The 22,374-nt window shown below is 39.0% G+C and overlaps 1 protein-coding gene across 1 annotated transcript in view; it reads right to left on the minus strand.

The window, feature by feature from the left end:
* RNF145 (ring finger protein 145) overlaps positions 1 to 22,374 on the minus strand; it is a 64,275-nt gene that overhangs the window by 21,826 nt on the left and 20,075 nt on the right. Inside the window, exon 4 of the mRNA XM_057540208.1 lies at positions 6,535 to 6,626. Within this exon, the coding sequence (XP_057396191.1) occupies positions 6,535 to 6,626 (92 nt within the window). The remainder of the gene's footprint in view (positions 1 to 6,534; positions 6,627 to 22,374) is intronic.

Genomic DNA, 22,374 nt, shown 5'->3' on the forward strand with positions numbered 1-22,374 from the left:
TTTTATATAAAGGAGATTATAGCATACACACAATCAGCTTTTTTCATTTAATACATTATGCATATATCTCTCAAATAAATAAATAAGTAAATAAAGCCTTTTGTTGTTTTTTTAGTTAAAAAACTGAATGCATATGACAATATTAGCATTTGGCTATTTTCAAATATTTCATAATTATAAAATGCTTTGTTATGAATAAGCTTGTACATTTACATCACTGTATAAACTACTTGGAGCACATTTCCTAATATTTTCTTAGCCTAAATTCCTATAAGTGGGATTACTGAGTCAGAAGAAACATTTTTTAAGGCTTTTGACACATACTGTCAATTGCCCTACAGAAACAAAACACACAGTGTACAGGGTGCCCATTTTCCCACCTACCTGTCAACAGTGAAAATAATTTAAGAAAGGGAAGGGCAAGGAATATTTTCTAAGTTTTTGTTAAATTTGTATTTTGTCGTATACCAGTAGAACTGAACATTACCAATAAATAATGGGTTGGCCAAAAAGTTCGTTCGAGTTTTTCTGTAAGATGTTACGGAAAAACCCGAACGAACTTTTTGGCCAATCAATATGTAAAAGCATTTGCAATTATTTGGCAAAACGTTTGTTCACATTCTTTGTCTATTCTTTTACTAGGATATGTAGCCTTCTGTTGTTTGATCAAGATATTAACCTCCTTTATCATATGATTGTATTTTACCAATCTGTCATTTGAGTATTTTAATAACCTTTTTCTCTCATAGTATAAAAGTTTTTATTATAAAGAGTCAAACCTATCAATCTTTTCCTTAATGGTTTCTACTTCTGGTGCCATGATTAATTATATGGCTCCCCCTACTCAAGATTATACATGTAATCACATATATTTTCTTTAATTTAAAAATTAATATATATGGAAATTATTTTAGAATAAGGTAAAAAGTAAAGATCTATGTTTGTTTTTCCAGATGTGTAGTCAGTTGTCTCAAAACTAGCTATTGGAATCATCCAATTCTTTTCTCATTAATTTGAAATGCCACTTTGGTATACTTCAAAATCTTCTGTATATTTTGTGTCTGTGTCGGAACTTGCTATTTTTTTTCAGTGCTCTACTCTATGACAGTGCCCAGTATTCCTTTTCACTGACTGGACAAGTCTCCTCTTATTGCTCCTCTCAGAATTTCTTAGAAATTCTTGAACATATCATCTTCCAAATTAATTTAAGAATCAGTCAAATTCTTTTCCTTCTTGCCAATGAAAAGCAAAACAGTATTTTTAGATTCTAATTTGTGTTCTATCCATATTATTGTTAGAAGAATTCAAAAACGGCAACTATTTTTATACAAAGCTGAAAATTTATTAACAATTTACTACACTGTATGTAACATATGTGGTATTTTTTCCCACAAAGTACTAATTTTAGCTTTTAAAGAACTGATATTCAAATCATATGAAAAACATTCATAAAGGCATTAAGAAAGAGAAAAACACCTAATAATAAAGAAAATTGAGGCAGATCCCCCCGCCTTGCTCTCACCCTCTGCTCCCTTGCAGTGTACTCAATAGATCTCGCTTTCTACCCTCACTTCTGGCTTGGTAAATTCTTTTACCACCCACACTGCCAGCCCCATCACCGCACTGCACAGCATTTTGGTGGCCCATACAGGGAATGCCTCTCTCTCCTCTCTCTGCCTTTTCTAATCAGTCTTCCGATAGTAATGATCGACCTAATGACTTGGGGCAATTGAAGGTCCCCGTCCAGGGTTATTGCTCAGCGGGACCCAAGGCCTCCGGACGGGCTCCGACTCACTGTCACCCCAAGGCCTACGTTCTGGAAAGTCTTTTCTCCTCTTCAACACTGCCGATGGTCTAAGGTCCCTGGAGACCAGGGATTGCACATCCTGACTCTCTGGCGGACCTAAAGCCCAGTCCCATATCGACTGACTGTCCCTGCCCGATGGGGTGGCAGTGTCCTTTGGGCCTAGCCTTGGGACTCCTCACTTCTAACACCTGGTGCATTCGGCAGCGGCAGCTCGTCTGTGGCAAATCCAGGCACACTGTGAGATCCTCTTTTCTCTTTCCATCCTGATCCACCAACGTCACCAAGTACTTCAAACAAGTTGCTACAAAACCGACTTCATTCCATCAAGCTACAAATGGTGACAAGACAAGGATTCCAACCTCTAGAATCAATACAGTTGACTACTCTCAAACAGGCCTCCCAAAATTTCTACTCACACAGAATCCCAGAGCCCCATAGCCGACCAGCAAAGCCAACTGGGACCCAATGTCGCCCCTTCTCAGCAGGAAGTAGCCCAAGATGATGTCGTTGCCCAGATGTCAATGATTTGACTCCGCTGATCTGACAGGGGGGAAATGTAGAGCTTAACAAAAGAACAGCCATCTTAGGCTGGGGCAGTCCTTTTAAGATAAGACAAATGCACTCTCCCCCCAACAGAAATTACCAGCAGTCACAAGCAGTTGGCATTCCAGGCAGATAGAGCTATGACACACTGAGCCCTAACCACCAAACGGGTGGAACATTAACCCAAGGGTGACCAGAGCGGACCATAAAAGAAGCCCAGTTTCCTTCCCCCAGCGCAGACCCCCTCTTGGTCTCCCCCGCTGCTCCCCTGCAGTGTACTCAATAAATCTTGCTTTCTACCCTCAGAAAAAAAAAAGAAAGCAAGAAATAGAAAAAGAAAACTGAGAAGAGAGGTCACCTAGTAAGATAAGTCAACAAAATCTTAGGGGCTAGAAAACAACCATCAGGCCACTACTCTTTCCCCACCCTGAGAAGAAGACTGAATTTTGCTCTCCGGAAAGGCTGAAATAGGCTCCTGGGCACCGTGCACAGCTCAGGGCAGAGGTGAGGTGCAGTGCCCAAATGAAAAACGGAGATTAAAATAAAAGTCTGCACCCAGAAAGATGAGATCGCTCTAGATCTCCAAACACTGCTGCCATGTTTATTGCCACCCAGCTCTTGTCACTGACACTAGCCTCCCCTACAGGAGATAGAAAGATTCTTCTTTGGGGAAACTGACCCAAGTCCAAGTGAAAAGACCTACAAATACGCACACTTAGGGGTCCCCCCAAAAACAGCCAGTCCCACTTGACACCAAATGTGAAACATACCCGTTGGTAAGCCTTAAAGAGATTCCAATCGACAACTTAATAACTCACTTTAATACAAATGATCACACAAGGATATTTAAGTAACACTTACAGTTTATCAGCCTCATATGGGGTCTAGGCATCAGTATTTATAATTTTTTATGTAATATAACCAGGTGATTCTAATCCAGGCTTAAGAAATACTGCTGTCCCAGGTAAGGCAAAGACCAAAACAAATGGAGAGAACACAAGGAACAAAAGAAAGCTTCGAAGTAAATAATATATCTAAGAAATTTAAAAGACTGTCACAATAAAAAGAAAACAAACTCCAGGCTATTAAAATATATAACAACAAAAGGGTTGTAAGATAAAGTTGGGAAATCTCAGAAAGTAAAACAAAAGACAAAGAGAGAGACAGAGAGAGAGAAAAAGGAAAATGGAACAGTAAGAAAATTAGGGGCTCAATGTGGGAGGAACCTTATCCAATTAAGAGAATTTCCAGAAAGGGACAAAAGAGAAAACAGCAGGGAAAAGTTACGGTGAGTTGAAAGGAGAGAGGCCTCTGGGGAATGATACCTGAGAGTAGAGAGGAGTGGTACAGGAGAAAGCCAATTTTCATCATAAAATTGTGGTATTTCTTGACTTTCAAAAGTAAGTATATTTCTTTGATTAAAAAATTAGCTAAAACTCTGAAAGAAATAAAATACTCAGAGGAAATGCTTTAATATTAGGAATGATTAGGAATTTTCATTCTGGTATGTCTTACTTTCACTGTACTCATAGCTATGATATTTAAATTTCCTTGTTCAAGTTCTCAGAGCTTTCTGAGAATCTGCTGCCTGTGTTATAATCATCAGTTTGGCTCAAATAAAATTCTCTTTTTTCTTCTTAAAAAAAAAAAAATTTTTCCTTGTTCAGCATGATGTAAACTTCCTTTAAGCTCTGAAAATTCCCATAAGTCTAGGACAGCACATTCGGTGTTCAGCTCTGGGGTTACAGGCTTCATTTATCTTCTTTCACAGAAGAGTATGACTCATATGCTGTGATTCTCTTTAAGAGAAGACTACTCCTCTTATTTAGGTGAAAGAAGGAAGGAGTCATACTGTTAGTGGAAATCTTTCCTATAGCTCCAGAAGAATAGGAAGTTGTTTAACTTGACATGCCTATTCCAACTGACAATTCTGAATAAATCAAAATCACAATGTACTCTTTGGATTTCAGGATTCCACTGTAAGAACTATCTCTAAGAAGTCTGTAATCCTAAGAAATGATGGCATATTCAAATTACTTAATTTTTCATTAAAAGTTCATTAGTGAAATGGAAGAAAAGGAGTAGAAAGTTACTTTAAAATCAAAGTCTAAAGAAAATTGCTACTTAATAGTTTATGGATTTTGTTTTATTTCCAATTAATTGAATCTTAGTTGAGTAAACACACTATCATAACCATTGATAGGAAAAATTTAAGGAAATATACAGATTTATACTAAATTGTGTCCATTATAGAATAAAAGAGAACACTTTATGAGTTTTCTAACCTAGCAAATATTTTCATACTTGGATGTTACCACTACTGAATATACCAATTCATGGGAAACAGCCATAAAGCAACATTATTTTTGTGTCCTACTGTTTTAAAAGCCACTCTGTGAGCTGAGTGTTCTCCTGCCCCTAAGGCAAGTCCCATACCTTTTCTAATCTAGCAAAGGTTACACAATCTAATCTAATCTAATCTAATCTCAATCTAATAACAAACAAAACTTTGAAACTGATTTAAAGTTGAGAGTTTTCCTTTATTACAGCTGAGGCCTCCTATGGCATCACAGAAAACCTGCAATTGTGAGAGGGAGTAGAGAGGTTAAGGCAAGCTTCTTCCTCTTTCTCTGCCAGCACAGTCTCACTCTTTTCCTGACTTACTCACGACTGAAGCAGGCAGGGAAGGAGAGGGAGGGAAGTAGAAAATTCTTACTGAACTATGTTCTTACAATGGTATGGTATTGGTGCTCCCTGCAGTTGGCGTATTTAAAATGGATCTCCTTTCTCCTGGGCACTTTTAAGGATTCTTCTGATTGTTCCCATCACTGTGGACCTCTCACCTGCAGTACCCTTGATGCTTGTTATGTACCCTCCTCTGGCTGTTTTTGGTTCTTTCCTCAGCTCCTTGGAATCTAGAAGTTCAATCCCTGTTGGAGTCTTCTCATCTTTATAAGGGCCCTCTTGGGAGGACCTAAGAAAATTCCACTGACTCTTGGGGCCCTCATCTAGTCCATAGTAAACTAACATCGTTTGCCTACACAGATTAGATGATACAGGAGAACCCCGCAAGACATTTTCACTCCACAGTCAGAAACTCAACAGCCAGCCAGCCAGCCCAGTGCTGGCCTTTATATCAGACTAGAATTATAATACAAACCATATACATAATGTTCAATATTCTGGTAGCATCATTTTATAAAGGTAAAAAAAAAAAAGTAAAATTAATTAATAATATATTTTATTTAACCTAATATATCCCAAATATTATCACATAGACATTCAATCTATATTAAAAAATTAACAAGACATTCTACATCATTTTTGTACTACGTTTGAGAAATTGGGTGTGTTTTACACTACAGTATATTTTAATTTGGACTAGTCACATTTCAAGGGCTCACAAGCCACATGTGGCTTGTTTTGGATGGTGTAGCTTTAGATATTGCAGGCCTAGGTTGGATACCAGTCTGTAGTATCCCCCCTAAGCCACAAAAAAATATGTGTCTCCAAATGGTCTACCACTAAATTCTCTAAATGAGAAGGGCCTGGCAGGTATTTTAGAGAAAACATCTCCCTAAAGAAATCCTCCTTCAAATCCCAACATTCAACCTCTTAACACCCTCTACATGGGTGAATTTAAGAATCACATACTGGTTTTCTCTCACTTTCTTTTTTGCAACTTTGGCATGGTAGGGTCTAGTATTTCACTTTGGACTGTATCTATATTGTTTTGGGGTCCCAGCCAACGCTTCTATTTTAAGCATTCTGCTACCTGAATATTTCAATCATGTCTCAAGTTCTTGATGTTTCTGGCACTTTATTTTTGACTATAGGATAACGGCTTTCAACAACAGTAAACAATATTAAGACATTACATATTTCATTTTAATCTTACAAAGTAATTATTAGCTTTATTTTACAATTAATCTTCCCAAATACTTACATTACCCTTAAAAAAACACAAGGAACTACAAGCTATATGTGATCATAAACATGTAAAATAAGAAACACCTATGTATGAAAGAAAAAGACTAACATTTAACAATGGCTATGTTTTGAAAGTCGTCATGAATAACTTTGAGTTTTCCAATTTTTTGTATTAAGTATGAACCAATTTTAGAAGATAGTAATTAAGATTGGTTGGTTCCTACGTACACTTTTAATTCTTTTATAATACTTACCTATTAAGGCTGTGGTAAACCGATTCATGGAGAGAGGTTCTAAATACATTGGTCCTTCATAGGCGGACTCCAGTTCACTCCTAACGTAGTCCCTAAATAAGTAAAATGATAAGAATGCATTAGATACATTCCAAGCACATAATGGGAGACAGAAGTTGCTACAGCAAAGCATTCTTATAAAAAGCATATTATGTTAATAACACCTCTCTCCACATCTATACTAAGGAAAAATTTAGGTATAAAAAATTATAGAGGGATGGGCTTCATCTCCTTCGTCCATGCACTGGAAACAGAATTTACTGAAACTGAATTTTACTATGCAGAGAAGCAGCCAAAGCTCCACTTTGTGGGATTTTCTTTCTTCCCACGACCTTATTAAATAATTTATGCCCAGGAAAAAGCCAGTTGAGATGCCATCTCTCAACCCTACTACTTAACTGATAACACCTAATACTATTACATTGAATTTCCCCTCTTTTGACTAGCTTCCAACATCCCTCCCATCTTCTTTTCCCCAAAGTTTTGTCCCAAGTTATACTTAATTAGTTACAGGTAAAATCACAAACTAGCTAGCAAACTAGCTTGTAGCAGGACAGTCCTTAAAAACTGTCACTTTCAAGTCTACAGGGAATCTATAATTAGAATTATAATATTTAGTAGGCTACAAACTTATTTTGAGATATATTTTAAATCAAATCAAATATTCCTTTTAAAACTTAATTCATTTAACATTGATCACTGAGAAATAACAAGATTTAAGTAGTGGCCAAAGAGCCTTTACACTCTGAGAAAACAGAACTTTTAGGGCAGAGGAGGGAAGCACAAAAAGGGAGAATTTAATTTATTATCAATAAGTTCAGTGGTAATAGTAGAACATGGTTGTCTTAAGTTCTTCTGACATCAAAGTAGGAAAGTTTGTGTTAAAAAAATTCTCCTTTTCTTCACCTGCTGAATGCTTTATTCACTGTACTTTAATACAGTTTTAATGTTTCAAGTATTTCTGAAAAACTCAGATGGCTGTATTTACTTTTTCCATGAAATTACTTCCTATTAGGCAATCAAGTTGAATTCCTTTAGCATAACATAGCCAAACAAGAAATGACCCTTACATAATTAGCAAGGAGAGTATTGCCAAAAATCAACATTAAAAACTAAAATAAAAATTTAAAGCAGTTTTGGGAACAATTATAAAAACCAATGAATGACTAAGCTTCTTGGGTGATTTAGCAATTCTCCTCTATAACTCTAGGAGGATTATTTTTAACAAATAACATATTAAGTCTCTTTCTAGTAAAGAGAAAGCCAAATTCTCAAGGGGAATGATTCTAATGCAGTGGCTGTCAACCAGGGGTGATTTTGCCCCTGACGGGATAGTCCACAATGTCTGGAGACATTTTTAGTTGTCACAACTTGGAAGGGTGGAGGGGTGCTACTGGCACCTAAGCCAAGATGTTGCTAAAATATTCTACAGTGCACAGAACAGCCCCCACAACAAAGAATTACCCACTGCAGAAGGTCAGTGGTTGAAATCCTGTTTTAATGTAGAGAGACACGAACGCTACACGTGCAAATTATATATAAATATCTGATTACTAGAGTAGTATAGGTAACCGTCAATGTAATTATTATATTTTATATAGCTTTAAGATAGAAAGCTAAAGAATTAAGAGAATTATGAAGTTTAAAATAAAATAGACACATAACTACCATTTACATTTACGAAGTCTTTGAAAATGCTATTAAAGAAATAAATTTATATTTAAAAGATATGTAGCTCTGAGTCCCAGTACTACCTAGGCCTTTAAAGCCAAATAATTTCTTTTTGGCCATAGCACATCCCTCTCAAATAGATCCAGTTTAAAAAGAGGCCACGTGGGACTTCCCTGGCGGTCCAGTGGTTAAGACTTTGCCTTCCAATGCAGGGGGTGCGGGTCTGATCCTGGGTCAGAGAGCTAAGATCCCACATTCCTAGCGGCTGAAGGACCAAAACATAAAACAGAAGCAATATTGTAACAAATCCAATAAAGACTTTAAAAAAATTAAATTAAAAAGTAAAAAAAAAATAAAAAGAGGGCAGGGACAACCCATAAAGACAAAAGGCAGGTTGGTGTTTGCCAGGGGATGTGGGGAGGGGGAATGGAAACAACTATTTAAGGGTAGCAGGTTTTATTCCGGGGTGATGAAAATGTAATTAGATAATGGTGACGGTTACACAACATTATGAACGTACTATATGAACTGTTCGCTTTAAAAGGTTAATTTTGTTACGTGAATTTCACCTCAATAAAAAAGGGGGGCCTACAAGAGCACTATCTCCAAGGGGAAAAGCCAAAAGATGGACCAAAAGGACCTCAGTCCCAGGAGCTCTCTCACAGAGAGGGGCGAGGGGAGGAGATGACAGAGTTGGGTTCCCTGTCTTATTTTCTCTCACATGTTTGCTTTTGTCATCGTATTACTGATGTTTCATAATAAACTCAGGAAACTCAACATTATCAAGAATTTCTTACTGCTGAGACATTTGTTAATTGTTTTGTATTATTTCCTAGCCTACTTTAGTTTACCCTCTTTTTAAAAGCCTCTTTGTTTTTCTTTAGTCCCTTACCTTAAATTCTAATTTCACATAACAAAACTTGTAAGGAAAATTAATATTTTCTATACTTTTTTATCCTAACTCAAAAAGAATTTGCTGTATACCTACGTTGCTAGCACACTGCTAGGCCCTGAAAATACTGCAGTAGACAAGAAAGACACACTTGCTGTTAGGATGAAGCTTACAAACCAGGAGAGGAGACATACATTAAACAAATACTTAGGCTAACAATTAGTAAATTACAATTGTGTCAAATGCTGTAAGAAAAAAATATAAGAAGCCAGACGGCTGGGAGGTGGAAACGGGAGGGACACAGGGACGTGGTTTTGAGGGCCGAAGCGTGACTTGTTTTATGAAATAAAACACTAAGCATGAAAAAAATAAATAAATAAATAAAATAAAAAAATTAAAAAATATATAGAATGTTGTAATGGTTTTTTAAATTTTTATTTTTATATTCACAACTCTATTTAAAAATTATCTTCTATTATCTTCACTTCTAGATTCATATTTTTCCATTTAGCTAGTTTTTTCTGCCTTTTTATTTTAAATATCACTTATTTTACCTCTCATTCTATTTCATAGGGTTATTTCAAAGGGTTTAATGCAACTATTTCCTTTTCTTTTATCCTACCCTATGTTCCTTTGGTTGTTTTGTTGTTGTTGTTTTTAAAGTTTCCTCTTAACTTTCTAATTCTTTTTATGATTTTCTTTTTAGTTCTTTTTCTCTTTCCATGTTTCATCACTCTGTGATTTGTTGAGATTATAGGACACTAAGGGACGACTACGTTCCAGAATAATCACCAACCTTTAGGCCACAATGACAACACCCTGAGGTTAAGCAGTTTCCTCCCACTAGCTCTCCCACTTTGCCCTCTTCTAAGACCCTATGAATAGCTCTCTCTCAATGCTGCAACCTCTCCCAGGACTGCCCGACCTGTCATTGCATCAATCACCCTACCACAGAAATTAACATCTTTCCTAAGCACCTCAGACCCTCTCCCCTTTGCTCAACTCCTATCTCTCAAGACAGTCTTCAGAATTTCTCTGTTTGGCTGACTCACCAATAGGCCCCACCTCAGTAAAGACAGCCAGACCCAGAAAGCCTGCAGCCCCTTTGGGTCGGCCGAGCTTGGCTTGCCAGAGCCAGGGCAGTGGCTTTGGTGGAGGCTAAACTACTAGTCTTGCCAGGCAGCCACTACTTACCTATCTCTTCTGAGAGAAGAATCTGAGCACTGCCTCCCAAACTATACAGAAAAACTGGGGGGAAAAAAAAACTGGCAACATTAACAAAGATCTCTATATCTAAGTTATGTACAACTTCAGGGAATCTCATGCTGGCAATGAAAACTCTTGGTTACTCAGTCTCAACAGAGTGGGTCACTTACAACAGTAAAAAACAAGACAGTAAGCCTAAATAAGAAGGATCCAGAGAAAGAATTATCCAAAATTCCATGAGTCATTTTAGGCCAAAATTTACTCTGAGGCAAGAGCCATGAAATTCTATTTTTAACAGAATTTTATACCTATTTTAAGACTGAATCAGATGAGATGTTCAAAAGCAGTATTAGAATTTTTAAATTTAGATTTAAAGAGTAGAATGCATTAATTTAGTCAGAAGCAAGAATTCCTGCATTCTGCTTGTAACTGAATAAAATCTTCCCCTTCTTAAACCTTTTTTCACTTGTGCAATCTGTGCAATGCTAACAATTAACGCTGAGCACCAGTAAACTGAACACTTTGAAAATCTACTTCTCTACACCCCTTGTGGTACACTACTTTCCTGTGGTTGCAACTATTTGGGGGCATAAGGAATGTGTAAGATGTATAAAAAAGAGCCCCAAGGATAGCTTACAATAGGAAAAACTCTTGCTATAAAGAGAAGTATACAAGTTATAAAAAAATAAGTAACAACAAAACCTAGAAGCTTATCAATTCATCAGCTGATTAAAGACTTTTATTTCTAAGTCTCTCAAGCAACCTGGCTGCGTCACTGAACAACGTAGGAACAATCTGTACATTCTGGCCACTTAAAGCTTTCAAACAATATTAATTCCAAAGAAACCTAATCTATTTGTACACAGAACGAAGTGGTGAGCCCTCCAAGTTATATTTCGCAATATGTGCAAACAAAAGGCACTGCTCAATTTAAGAGATCCCAGATAGTGAGATGTTCATTTTTTTCTTTTGGCCGCACAGCACGGCACGCAGGATCTTAGTTCCCCGACCAGGAAGTGCAGAATCCTAACCACTGGGCCACTAGGGAATTCCCGAGATGTTCAAACACCGGGATTTGAGTACCTACCACACCCTAAGCACTGTACTAGCAACTGAACAGTTCATTTACCCAGTTTCATCATTTAAATCTTCTCTGCCACACGGCCACCCTATTTTCTCTCTTCAGCTTCTTTCTGACCAGCTACTAAATATTTAGTGCCTTGATCTGATAATGTTCAAAAGAAGAAAATATATCGGACACTGAAATGGACCAATTTTATTCCTGTCAAAATTAGGAGTTGAGTATATAATGATAAAATTCATTTTACAATTCCTTTATCTAACAGCAGTTCTCAACTGAAAAAATCTTGTTCCCCGGGTGACAACGTTTGGCAATTAGTGGTACTTTCTGGTTTCACAATTGTGGGGAAGGGGTACTCTGCTATCTGTTAGCAGAGACAGGGTGTTGTTAACATCCTGTAATGCACGCAACTGCTCCATAGCAAAGAATGACACAGCCCAAAATGCTAACAGTTCCAAAAGAGAGAACCCCTCATCTATAGCTTTGAATTACACAAGCTTTCATAAAATGGAGACCTAGTTATCTGTATTGACACATAAGTAACTCCTGGGAAAGTTTTACATTTGAAATCATAGTTACACACCCAAGACAAGGATGAAAAAGAGTACACTTTTATCATTTGAAACCCATGGGCTCTTAAGTCATACATGTACAAAATTGATACACTGGTTCATAAACCTAACAGTAACACAAGGCATTTAAAAATAATGAAGTTTAAAATTTTAGAGAAAAACACTTAATGTGGATGTAAACCATGAAAACACTCTCACAGTAATGGTCATGTCACTTTGTACAATTTCTCTTTTTTTCCCTGTAGTTCTGGATAGTCTCAATTTTAAAGTAGGATTGACACTGGAAAATACATTCCTTAGATCACTCAAAATGAAAAGCATAGTTTAGAATTTTAACTATTAAAGAACCTGACATTTATCAAATTCTAATGAGTTCAATTAGAGTATTAATATTAAATGTTCATACTAACTGAGCTGTGCCCATGGATTTTCTGAAGTTTAATTCTTGTGAACTGCAAGTTATACGCATTTTATAAACATATTCTAAACAAGTTTTTATTCACTTAAGGAGAATCAGCTTCATTATATGAGTAAAGGCATACCTTGGAGATACTGCGGGTTCAGTTCTAGACCACCACAACAAAGTAAACATCACAATAGAGCAAATCACATGAATTTTTTGGTTTCCCAGTGCATATAAGAGTTACATTTACACTATACTGTAGTCTACTAAGTGTCCAATAGCATGATGTCTAAAAAAAATGTACATACCTTAATTTAAAAATACTTTGTTGCTAAATAAAAGCTAACCATCATCTGAGCCTTCAGCGAGTCATAATCTTTTTGCTGGTGGAGGGTCTTGCCTCAAGGTTGATGGCTGCTGACTGATCAGGATGGTGGTTGCTGAAGGATGGGGTGGCTGTGGCAATTTCTTAAAATAAGACAACAATGGATGGAGGACCTTCAAGATGGCGGAGGAGTAAGACGTGGAGATCACCTTCTGCCCCACAAATACATCAAAACTACATCTACATGTGGCACAACTCCTACAGAACACCTACTGAATGCTGGCAGAAGATCTCAGACTTCCCAAAAGGCAAGAAACTCCCCAAGTACCTGGGTAGGGCAAAAGAAAAAAGAAAAAACAGAGACAAAAGAATAGGGACAGGACCTGCACCTCTGGGAGGGAGCTGTGAAGGAGGAAAAGTTTCCACACACTAGAAAGCCCCTTCGCGAGCGGAGACCGGGGTAAGGGTGGCGGGGAAGCTTTGGAGCCACGGAGGAGGACACAGCAAGAGGGGTGTAGATGGCAAAGCGGAGAGATTCCCGCACAGAGGATCAGTGCCAAGCAGCACTCACCAGCCTAAGAGGCTTGTCTGCTCACCCGCCAGGGCGGGTGGGGGCTGGGGGCTGGGCTGGGGGCTGGGAGCTGAGGCTTGGGCTTCGGAGGTCGGATCCCAGGGAGAGGACTGGGGTTGGCTGCCTGAACACACCCTGAAGGGGGCTAGTGCGCCACAGCTAGCCAGGAGGGAGTCCGGGAAAAAGTCTGGAACTGCCTAAGAGACAAGAGACCCTTGTTACGGGGTGCACGAGGAGAGGGGATTCACAGCACCGCCTAAACGAGCTCCAGAGAACAGCATGAGCCACGACTACCAGCGCGGACACCAGAGACAGGCATGAAACGCTAAGGCTGCTACTGCAGCCACCAAAAAGCCTGTGTGCAAGCACAGGTCACTATCCACACCTCCCCTCCCGGAAGCCTGTGCAGCCCGCCACCGCCAGGGTCCCGTGATCCAGGGACAACTTCGCCGGGAGAACGCATGGCGCGCCTCAGGCTGGTGCAACATTACGGCGGCTCGCCCCACATTCCAATTATAACTACCGTACCCCTCCCTCCTCCCGACCTGAGTGAGCCAGAGCCCCTTAATCAGCTGCTCCTTTAACCCCTTCCTGTCTCGGCAAAGAACAGACACCAGAGGGCAACGTACACACAGAGTGGGGCCAAATTCAAAGCTGAACCCCAGGAGCTGTGCAAACAAAGAAGAGAAAGGGAAATCTCTCCCAGCAGCCTCAGGAGCAGCGGATTAAATCTCCACACTCAACCTGAGGTACCCTGCATCTGTGGAATACCTGAATAGACAAGGAATCTTCCCAAAATTGAGGCCGTGGACTTTGGGAGCAACTGTAGACTTGGGGTTTGCTGTACACGACAGACTAGTTTCTGATTTTTATGTTTATCTTAGTATAGTTTGTAGTGCTTGTTGTCACTGGTGGATTTGTTTATTGGTTTGGTTGCTCTTTTTTTAAAAAATTACTTTTTAAATTTTAATAATATTTTCTTATTTTTTATTTTAATAACTTTATTTATTTTATTTTATTTATTTATTTTCTCCCTTTTCTTCTGAGCTGTGTGGCTGACAGGATCTTCGTGCTCCAGCTGCATCTCAGGCCTGAGCCTCTGAGGTGGGAGAACTGAGTTCAGGACACTGGTCTGCGAGAGACCTCCTGACCCCATGTAATTATCAATCGGCGAGAGCTCTCCCAGAGACCTCCGTCTCAACGCTAAGACCCAGCTCCACTCAACGACCAGCGAAGTCCAGTGCTGGACACCACATGCCAAACAACTAGCAAGACAGGAACACAACCCCACCCACTAGCAAAGAGGCTGCCTAAAATCATAATAAGTTCACAGACACCCCAAAACATACCAGTGGACGTGGTCCTGACCACCAGAGAGACAACATCCAGCCTCATCCACCAGAACACAGGCACTAGTCCCCTCCACCAGGAAGCCTACACAACCCACTGAACCAACCTTAGCCACTGGGGGCAGACACCAAAAACAATGGGAACTATGAACCTGCAGCCTGTGAAAAGAAGACCCCAAACACAGGAAGTTAATCAAAATGAGAAGACAGAGAAATATGCAGCAGATGAAGGAGCAAGGTAAAAACCCACCAGACCAAACAAATGAACAGGAAATAGGCAGTCTACCTGAAAAAGAATTCAGGTAATGATAGTAAAGATGATCCAATATCTTGGAAATAGAATGGAGAAAATACAAGAAACGTTTAACAAGGACCTAGAAGAACTAAAGAGCAAACAATGATGAACAACACAATAAATGAAATTAAAAATCCTCTAGAAGGAATCAATAGCAGAATAACTGAGGCAGAAGAACGGATAAGTGACCAGGAAGATAAAATAGTGGAAATACCTACTGCAGAGCAGAGTAAAAAAAAGAATGAAAAGAACTGAGGACGGTCTCAGAGACCTCTAGGACAACATTAAACACACCAACATTCAAATTATAGGGGTCCCAGAAGAAAAAGAGAAAAAGAAAGGGACTGAGAAAATATTTGAAGAGATTATAGTTGAAAATTTCCTTAATACAGGAAAGGAAACAGTCAAACTTAAGTCCAGGAAGCGCAGAGAGTCCCATACAGGATAAATCCAAGGAGAAACATGCCAAGACACATATTAATCAAACTATCAAAAATTAAATACAAAGAAAAAATACTAAAAGCAGCAACAGAAAAGCAACAAATACCATACAAGGGAATCCCCATAAGGTTAAGAGCTGATCTTTCAGCACAAACTCTGCAAGCCAGAAGGGAGTGGCAGGACATACTTAAAGTGATGAAAGGGAAAAACCTACAACCAAGATTGCTCTACCCAGCAAGGATCTCATTCAGATTTGACGGAGAAATTAAAACCTTTACAGACAAGCAAAAGCTAAGAGAATTTAGCACCACCAAACCAGCTTTATAATAAATGCTAACGGAACGTCTCTAGGTAGGAAACCCAAGAGAAGAAAAAGACCTACAATAACAAAACCGAAACAATTAAGAAAGTGGTAATAGGAACATACATATCGATAATTACCTTAAATGTAAATGGATTAAATACTCCAACCAAAAGACACAGACTGGCTGAATGGTTACAAAAACAAGACCCATACATATGCTGTCTACAAGAGACCCACTTCAGACATAGAGACACATAGACTGAAAAAATGGAAATCAAAAGAAAGCTGGAGTACTAATTCTCATATCAGACAAAATAGACTTTAAAATAAAGACAATTACAAGAGAAAAAGAAGGAAACTACATAATGATCAAGGGATCAATCCAAGAAGAAGATATAGCAATTGTAAGTATTTATACACCCAACAAAGGAGCTCCTCAATACATATGGCAAATGCTAACAGCCATAAAAGGGGAAATTGACAGTAACACAAAAATAGTAGGGGACTTTAACACCCCACTTTCATCAATGGACAGATCATCCAAAATCAAAATAAATAAGGAAACACAAGTGTTAAATGACACATTAAACAAGATGGACTGGCTTCCCTGGTGGCGCAGTGGTTGAGAATCCACCTGCCAATGCAGGGAACACGGGTTTGAGCCCTGGTCTGGGAAGATCCCACATGCCACGGAGCAATTAGGACCGTGAGCCACAACTACTGAGCCTGCGCGTCTGGAGCCTGTGCTCCGCAACAACAGAGGCCACGATAGTGAGAGGCCCGTGCACCGTGATGAAGAGTGGCCCCCGCTTGCCGCAACTAGAGAAAGCCCTTCCAGAGAAACGAAGACCCAACACAGCCAAAAAATAAATAAATTAAGAAACAAAAACAAAAACAAGATGGACTTAATTGATATTTATAGGACATTCCATCCAAAAACAACAGAATATACTTTCTTCTCAAGTGGTCATGGAACATTCTCCAGGAGAGATCACATCTTGGGTCACAAATCAAGCCTTAGTACATGCAAGAAAACTGAAAGCATATCAGGTATCTTTTCCGACCACAGAGCTGTGAGACTAGATATCAATTAAAGGAAAAAATCTGTAAAAAATACAAACACATGGAGGCTAAACAATACACTACTAAATAACCAAGAGCTCACTGAGGAAATCAAAAAATACCTAGAGGGGCTTCCCTGGTGGCGCAGTGGTTGAGAATCTGCCTGCTAATGCAGGGGACACGGGTTCGAGCCCTGGTCTGGGAAGATCCCACATGCCACGGAGCAGCTGGGCCCGTGAGCCACAGCTGCTGAGCCTGCGCGTCTGGAGCCTGTGCCCCGCAACGGGAGGGGCCGCGATAGTGAAAGGCCCGCGCACCGCGATGAAGAGCGGTCCCCGCACCGCGATGAAGAGTGGCCCCCACTTGCCGCAACTAGAGAAAGCCCTCGCACAAACCGAAGACCCAGCACAGCCATAAATAAATAAATAAATAAATAAATAAATAAATAAAATCTTCCAACAAACAAAAGCCCAGGACCAGATGGCTTCACAGGCAAATTCTATCAAACATTTAGAGAAGAGCTAACACCTATCCTTCTCAAACTCTTCCAAAATATAGCAGAGGGAGGAACACTCCCAAACTCATTCTATGAGGCCACCATCACCCTGATACCAAAACAAGACAAAGATGTCACAAAAAAAGAAAACTACAGGCCAATATCACTGATGAACATAGATGCAAAAATCCTCAACAAAATACTAGCAAACAGAATCCAACAGCACATTAAAAGGATCATACACCATGATCAAGTGGGGTTTATCCCAGGAATGCAAGGATTCTTCAATATACGCAAATCAATCAATGTGATACACCATATTAACAAACTGAAGGAGAAAAACTATATGATCATCTCAATAGATGCAGAAAAAGCTTTCGAAAAAATTCAACACCCATTTACGACAAAAACTCTCCAGAAAGTAGGCATAGAGGGAACTTACCTCAACATAATAAAGGCCATATATGACAAGCCCACAGCCAACATCATTCTCAAGGGTGAAAAACTGAAACCGCTTCCACTAAGATCAGGAACAAGACAAGGTTGCCCACTCTCACCACTATTATTCAACATAATTTTCGAAGTTTTAGCCACAGCAATCAGAGAAGAAAAAAAAAATAAAAGGAATCCAAATCAGAAAAGAAGAAGTAAAACTGTCACTGTTTGCAGATGACATAATACTATGCATAAAGAATCCTAAAGATGCTACCAGAAAACTACTAGAGCTAATCAATGAATTTGGTAAAGTTGCAGGATACAAAATTAATGCACAGAAATCTCTTGTATTCCTATTCACTAATGATGGAAAATCTGAAAGAGAAATTAAGGAAACACTCCCATTTACCATTGCAACAAAAAGAATAAAATACCTAGGAATAAACCTACCTTGGGAGACAAAAGACCTGTATGCAGAAAACTATAAGACACTGATGAAAGAAATTAAAGATAATACCAACAGATGGAGAGATATACCATGTTCTTGGATTGGACGAATCAACATTGTGAAAATGACTATACCACCCAAAGCAATCTACAGATTCAATGCAATCCCTATCAAACTACCAATAGCATTTTTCACAGAACTAGAACAAAACATTTCACAATTTTTATGGAAACACAAAAGACCCCGAATAGCCAAAGCAATCTTGAGAAAGAAAAACAGAGCTGGAGGAATCAGGCTCCCTGACTTCAGACTATACTACAAAGCTACAGCAATCAAGACAGTATGGTACTGGCACAAAAACAGAAATATAGATCAATGGAGCAGGATAGAAAGACCAGAGATAAACCCACACACATATGGTCACCTTATCTTTGATAAAGAAGGCAAGAATATACAATGGAGAAAAGACAGTCTCTTCAATAAGTGGTACTGGGAAAACTGGACACCTATATGTAAAAGAATGAAATTAGAAGACTCCCTAACAGCATACACAAAAATAAACTCAAAATGGATGAAGGACCTAAATGTAACGCCAGACACTATAAAACTCTTAGAGGAAAACATAGGCAGAACACCCTATGACATAAATCACAGCAAGATCCTTTTGACCCATCTCCTAGAGAAATGGAAATAAAAACAAAAATAAACAAATGGGACCTAATGAAACTTTAAAGCTTTTGCACAGCAAAGGAAACCATAAACAAGATGAAAAGACAACCCTCAGAATCAGAGAAAATATTTGCAAACAAAGCAACTGACAAAGGGTTAATCTCCAAAATATACAAGCCGCTCATGCAGCTCAATATCAACAAAACAAACAACCCCATCCAAAAACTGGCAGAAGACCTAAACAGACATTTCTCCAAAGATATACAGATTGCCAACAAACACATGAAAGGATGCTCAACATCACTAATCATTAGAGAAATGCAAATCAAAACTACAATGAGATATCACCTCATATCGGTCAGAAGGGGCATCATCAAAAAATCTACAAACAATAAATGCTGGAGAGGGTGTGGAGAAAAGGGAACCCTCTTGCACTGTTGGTGGGAATGTAAACTGATACAGCCACTATGGAGAACAGTATGGAGGTTCCTTAAGAAACTGAAAATATAACTACCATACGACCAAGCAATCCCACTACTGGGCATATACCCTGAGAAAACCATAATTCAAAGAGTCATGTACCACAATGTTCATTGCAGCTCTATTTACAATAGCCAGGACATGGAAGCAATGTAAGTGTCCAACAACAGAAGATTGGATAAAGAAGACGTGGCACATGTATACAATGGAATATTACTCAGCCATAAAATGAAACGAAATTGAGTTATTTGTAGTGAGGTGGATGGACCTAGAATCTGTCATACAGAATGAAGTCAGAAAGAGAAAAACAAATACCATATGCTAACGCATATATATGGAATTTCAGAAAGTGCTACTGATGAATCTAATGGCAGGGCAGGAATAAAGATGCAGACATAGAGAACAGCCTTGAGGGCACTGGGTGGGGGAAGGGGAAGCTGGGATGAAGTGAGAGAGTAGCACTGACATATATACACTACCAAATGTAAAATAGATAGCTAGTGGGAAGCAGATGCATAGCACAGGAAGACCAGCTCCATGCTTTGTGACCACCTAGAGGGGTGGGATTGGGAGGGTGGGAGGGAGAGCAAGAGGGAGAGGATATGGGGATACATGTATACGTATGGCTGATTCACTTTGTTATACAGCAGAAACTAACACAACATTGTAAAGCAATTATACTCCAATAAAGATGTTAAAAAAAAAAAAAGACAAGAATGAAGTGTTCCACACTGAGTCTTCCTTTCATGAAGGATTTCTCTGTAGCATGCAATGCTGTTTGATAGCATTTTACCGGCAGTAGAACCTCTTTCAAAATTAAAATCCATTCTCTCAAACCCTGTCCCTGCTTTATCAATTAAGTTTATGTAATATATAATATTCTAAATCCTTTGTTGTCATTTCAATACTCTTCACAGCATCTTCACCAGGAATAGATTCCGTCTGAAGAAACCACTGTCTTTGCTCATTCATAGGAAGCAACTTCTCATGTGCTACAGTTCTGTTTTTTTTTTTAAGTTTTTTTTTTCCTTTTTTTTTTTAATATACACTTTTTTATATTTATTTATTTATTTATTTTATTTATGGCTGTGTTGGGTCTTCGTTTCTGTGTGAGGGTTTTCTCTAGTTGTGGCAAGCGGGGCCACTCTTCATCGAGGTGCGCAGGCCTCCCACTATCGCAGCCTCTCTTGTTGCGGAGCACAGACTCAAGACGCGCAGGCTCAGTAATTGTGGCTCACGGGCCCAGCTGCTCCGCGGTATGTGGGATCCTCCCAGACCAGGGCTTGAACCCGTGTCCCCTGCATTGGCAGGCAGATTCTCAACCACTGCGCCACCAGGGAAGCCCTGTGCTACAGTTTTTGTTGTTACATTCCAGCAATTCAGTCACATCTTTAGGCTCAACTTCTAACTCTAGTTCTCTTGCTATTTCTACCACAGCTGTAGTGACTTCCTCCACTGAAGACTTAAACCCCTCAAAGTCATCCATGAGGCTGGAATCATCCTCCAAACTCCTGTTAATGTTGATATTTTGACTTCTTCCCATGAATCACAAATGTTCTTACTGGCATGTAGAATGGTGAATTCCTTCCAAAAGGTTTTCAATTTCCTTTGCCCAGATCCATCAGAGGAATCACTATCTTCAGCAGCTATAGCCTTATGAAATGTATTTCTTAAATGGTAAGTCTTGAAGATCAAAATCAAAATTACTCCTTGATCCATGGGCTGCAGAAAGGATGTTATATCAGCAGGCATGAAAACATTCACTTTTGTTATATATCTCTGACAGAGCTCTTGGGCAACCAAATGCATTGCCAATGATCAGTCATATTTTGAAAGGAATTTTTTTCTGAGCAGTAGGTCTCAACAGTGGGCTTAAAATATTCAGTAAACCATGCTGTAAACTGTTATGCTGTCATCCAGGTTTTGTTGTTCCATTTATAGAACACTGGCAGAGTAGATTTTAGCATAATTCTTAAGGGTCCTAGGATTTTCATAATGGTCAATGAGCATCGGCTTCAACTTAAAGTCACCAGCTGCATTAGCCCCTAATAGAGTCAGCCTGTCCCTTGAAGCTTTGTAGCCACTGACCTCTCTAGGTATAAAAGTTCTAGACTGCATCTTCTTCCTTATAAATATAACACTGTTTTGTCTACACTGAAAATCTGTTCTTAAGTGTAGCCTCCTTCATTAATGATCTTAGCTAGATCTTCTGGATAACTTTTTGCAGCTTCTACATCAGTACTTGCTGCTTAACCTTGTACTTTTATGTGATCAAGATGGTTTCTTTCCTTAAACCTCATGAACCAACCTCTGCTAGCCTCAAACTTTTCTTGGGCAGCTTCCTCACCTCTCTCAGTCTTCATGGAATTGAAGAGAATTAGGGCCTTGCTCTGGATTAGGCTTTGGTTTAAGGGAATGTTGTGGCTGGTTTGATCTTCTCTCCAGACCACTAAAACTTTCTCCATATCAGCAATAAAGCTGTTTAGCTTTCTTATCATTCATGTGTTCACTGAAGTAGCACTTTAATCTCCCTCAAGAACCTTTCCTTTATATTCACAACTGGGCTAAGTGTTTGGCACAAGGGGCCTAGCTTTCAGCCTATCTCAGCTTTCGACATGCCTTCCTCATTAAGTTTAATAATTTCTAGCTTTTGATTTAAAGTGAGAGACATGACACTTCCTTTTACTTGAACACTTAAGAGACCACTGTAGGGTTATTAATTGGCCTAATTTCAATATTATTGTGTCTCAGGGAATAGGGAGGACCAAGAAGAGGGAGAGAGACAGGGAAATGGCCAGTCAGTGGAGCAGTCAGAACACAGAGCATTTTATTAAGTTTGCCATCTTATATGGGTGCAGTTTGTGGTGACCCAAAATAATTACAATAGTAACATCAAAGGTCACTGATCATAGATCACCATAACAAATATAATAATGAAAAAGTTTGAAACACTGCAAGAATTACCAAAATGTGACAGAATCATGAAGTGAGCAAATGCTGTTAGAAAAATGGCACTGATGGACTTGCTTGATGCAGGGTTGCCACAAACCTTCAATTTGTAAAAAAAACTGCAGTATCTGCAAACCAAGGCAAACCCCAAT

This window comes from Balaenoptera acutorostrata, chromosome 2 (genome assembly GCF_949987535.1).
Source record: "Balaenoptera acutorostrata chromosome 2, mBalAcu1.1, whole genome shotgun sequence".
NCBI classification, from domain to species: domain Eukaryota; kingdom Metazoa; phylum Chordata; class Mammalia; order Artiodactyla; family Balaenopteridae; genus Balaenoptera; species Balaenoptera acutorostrata.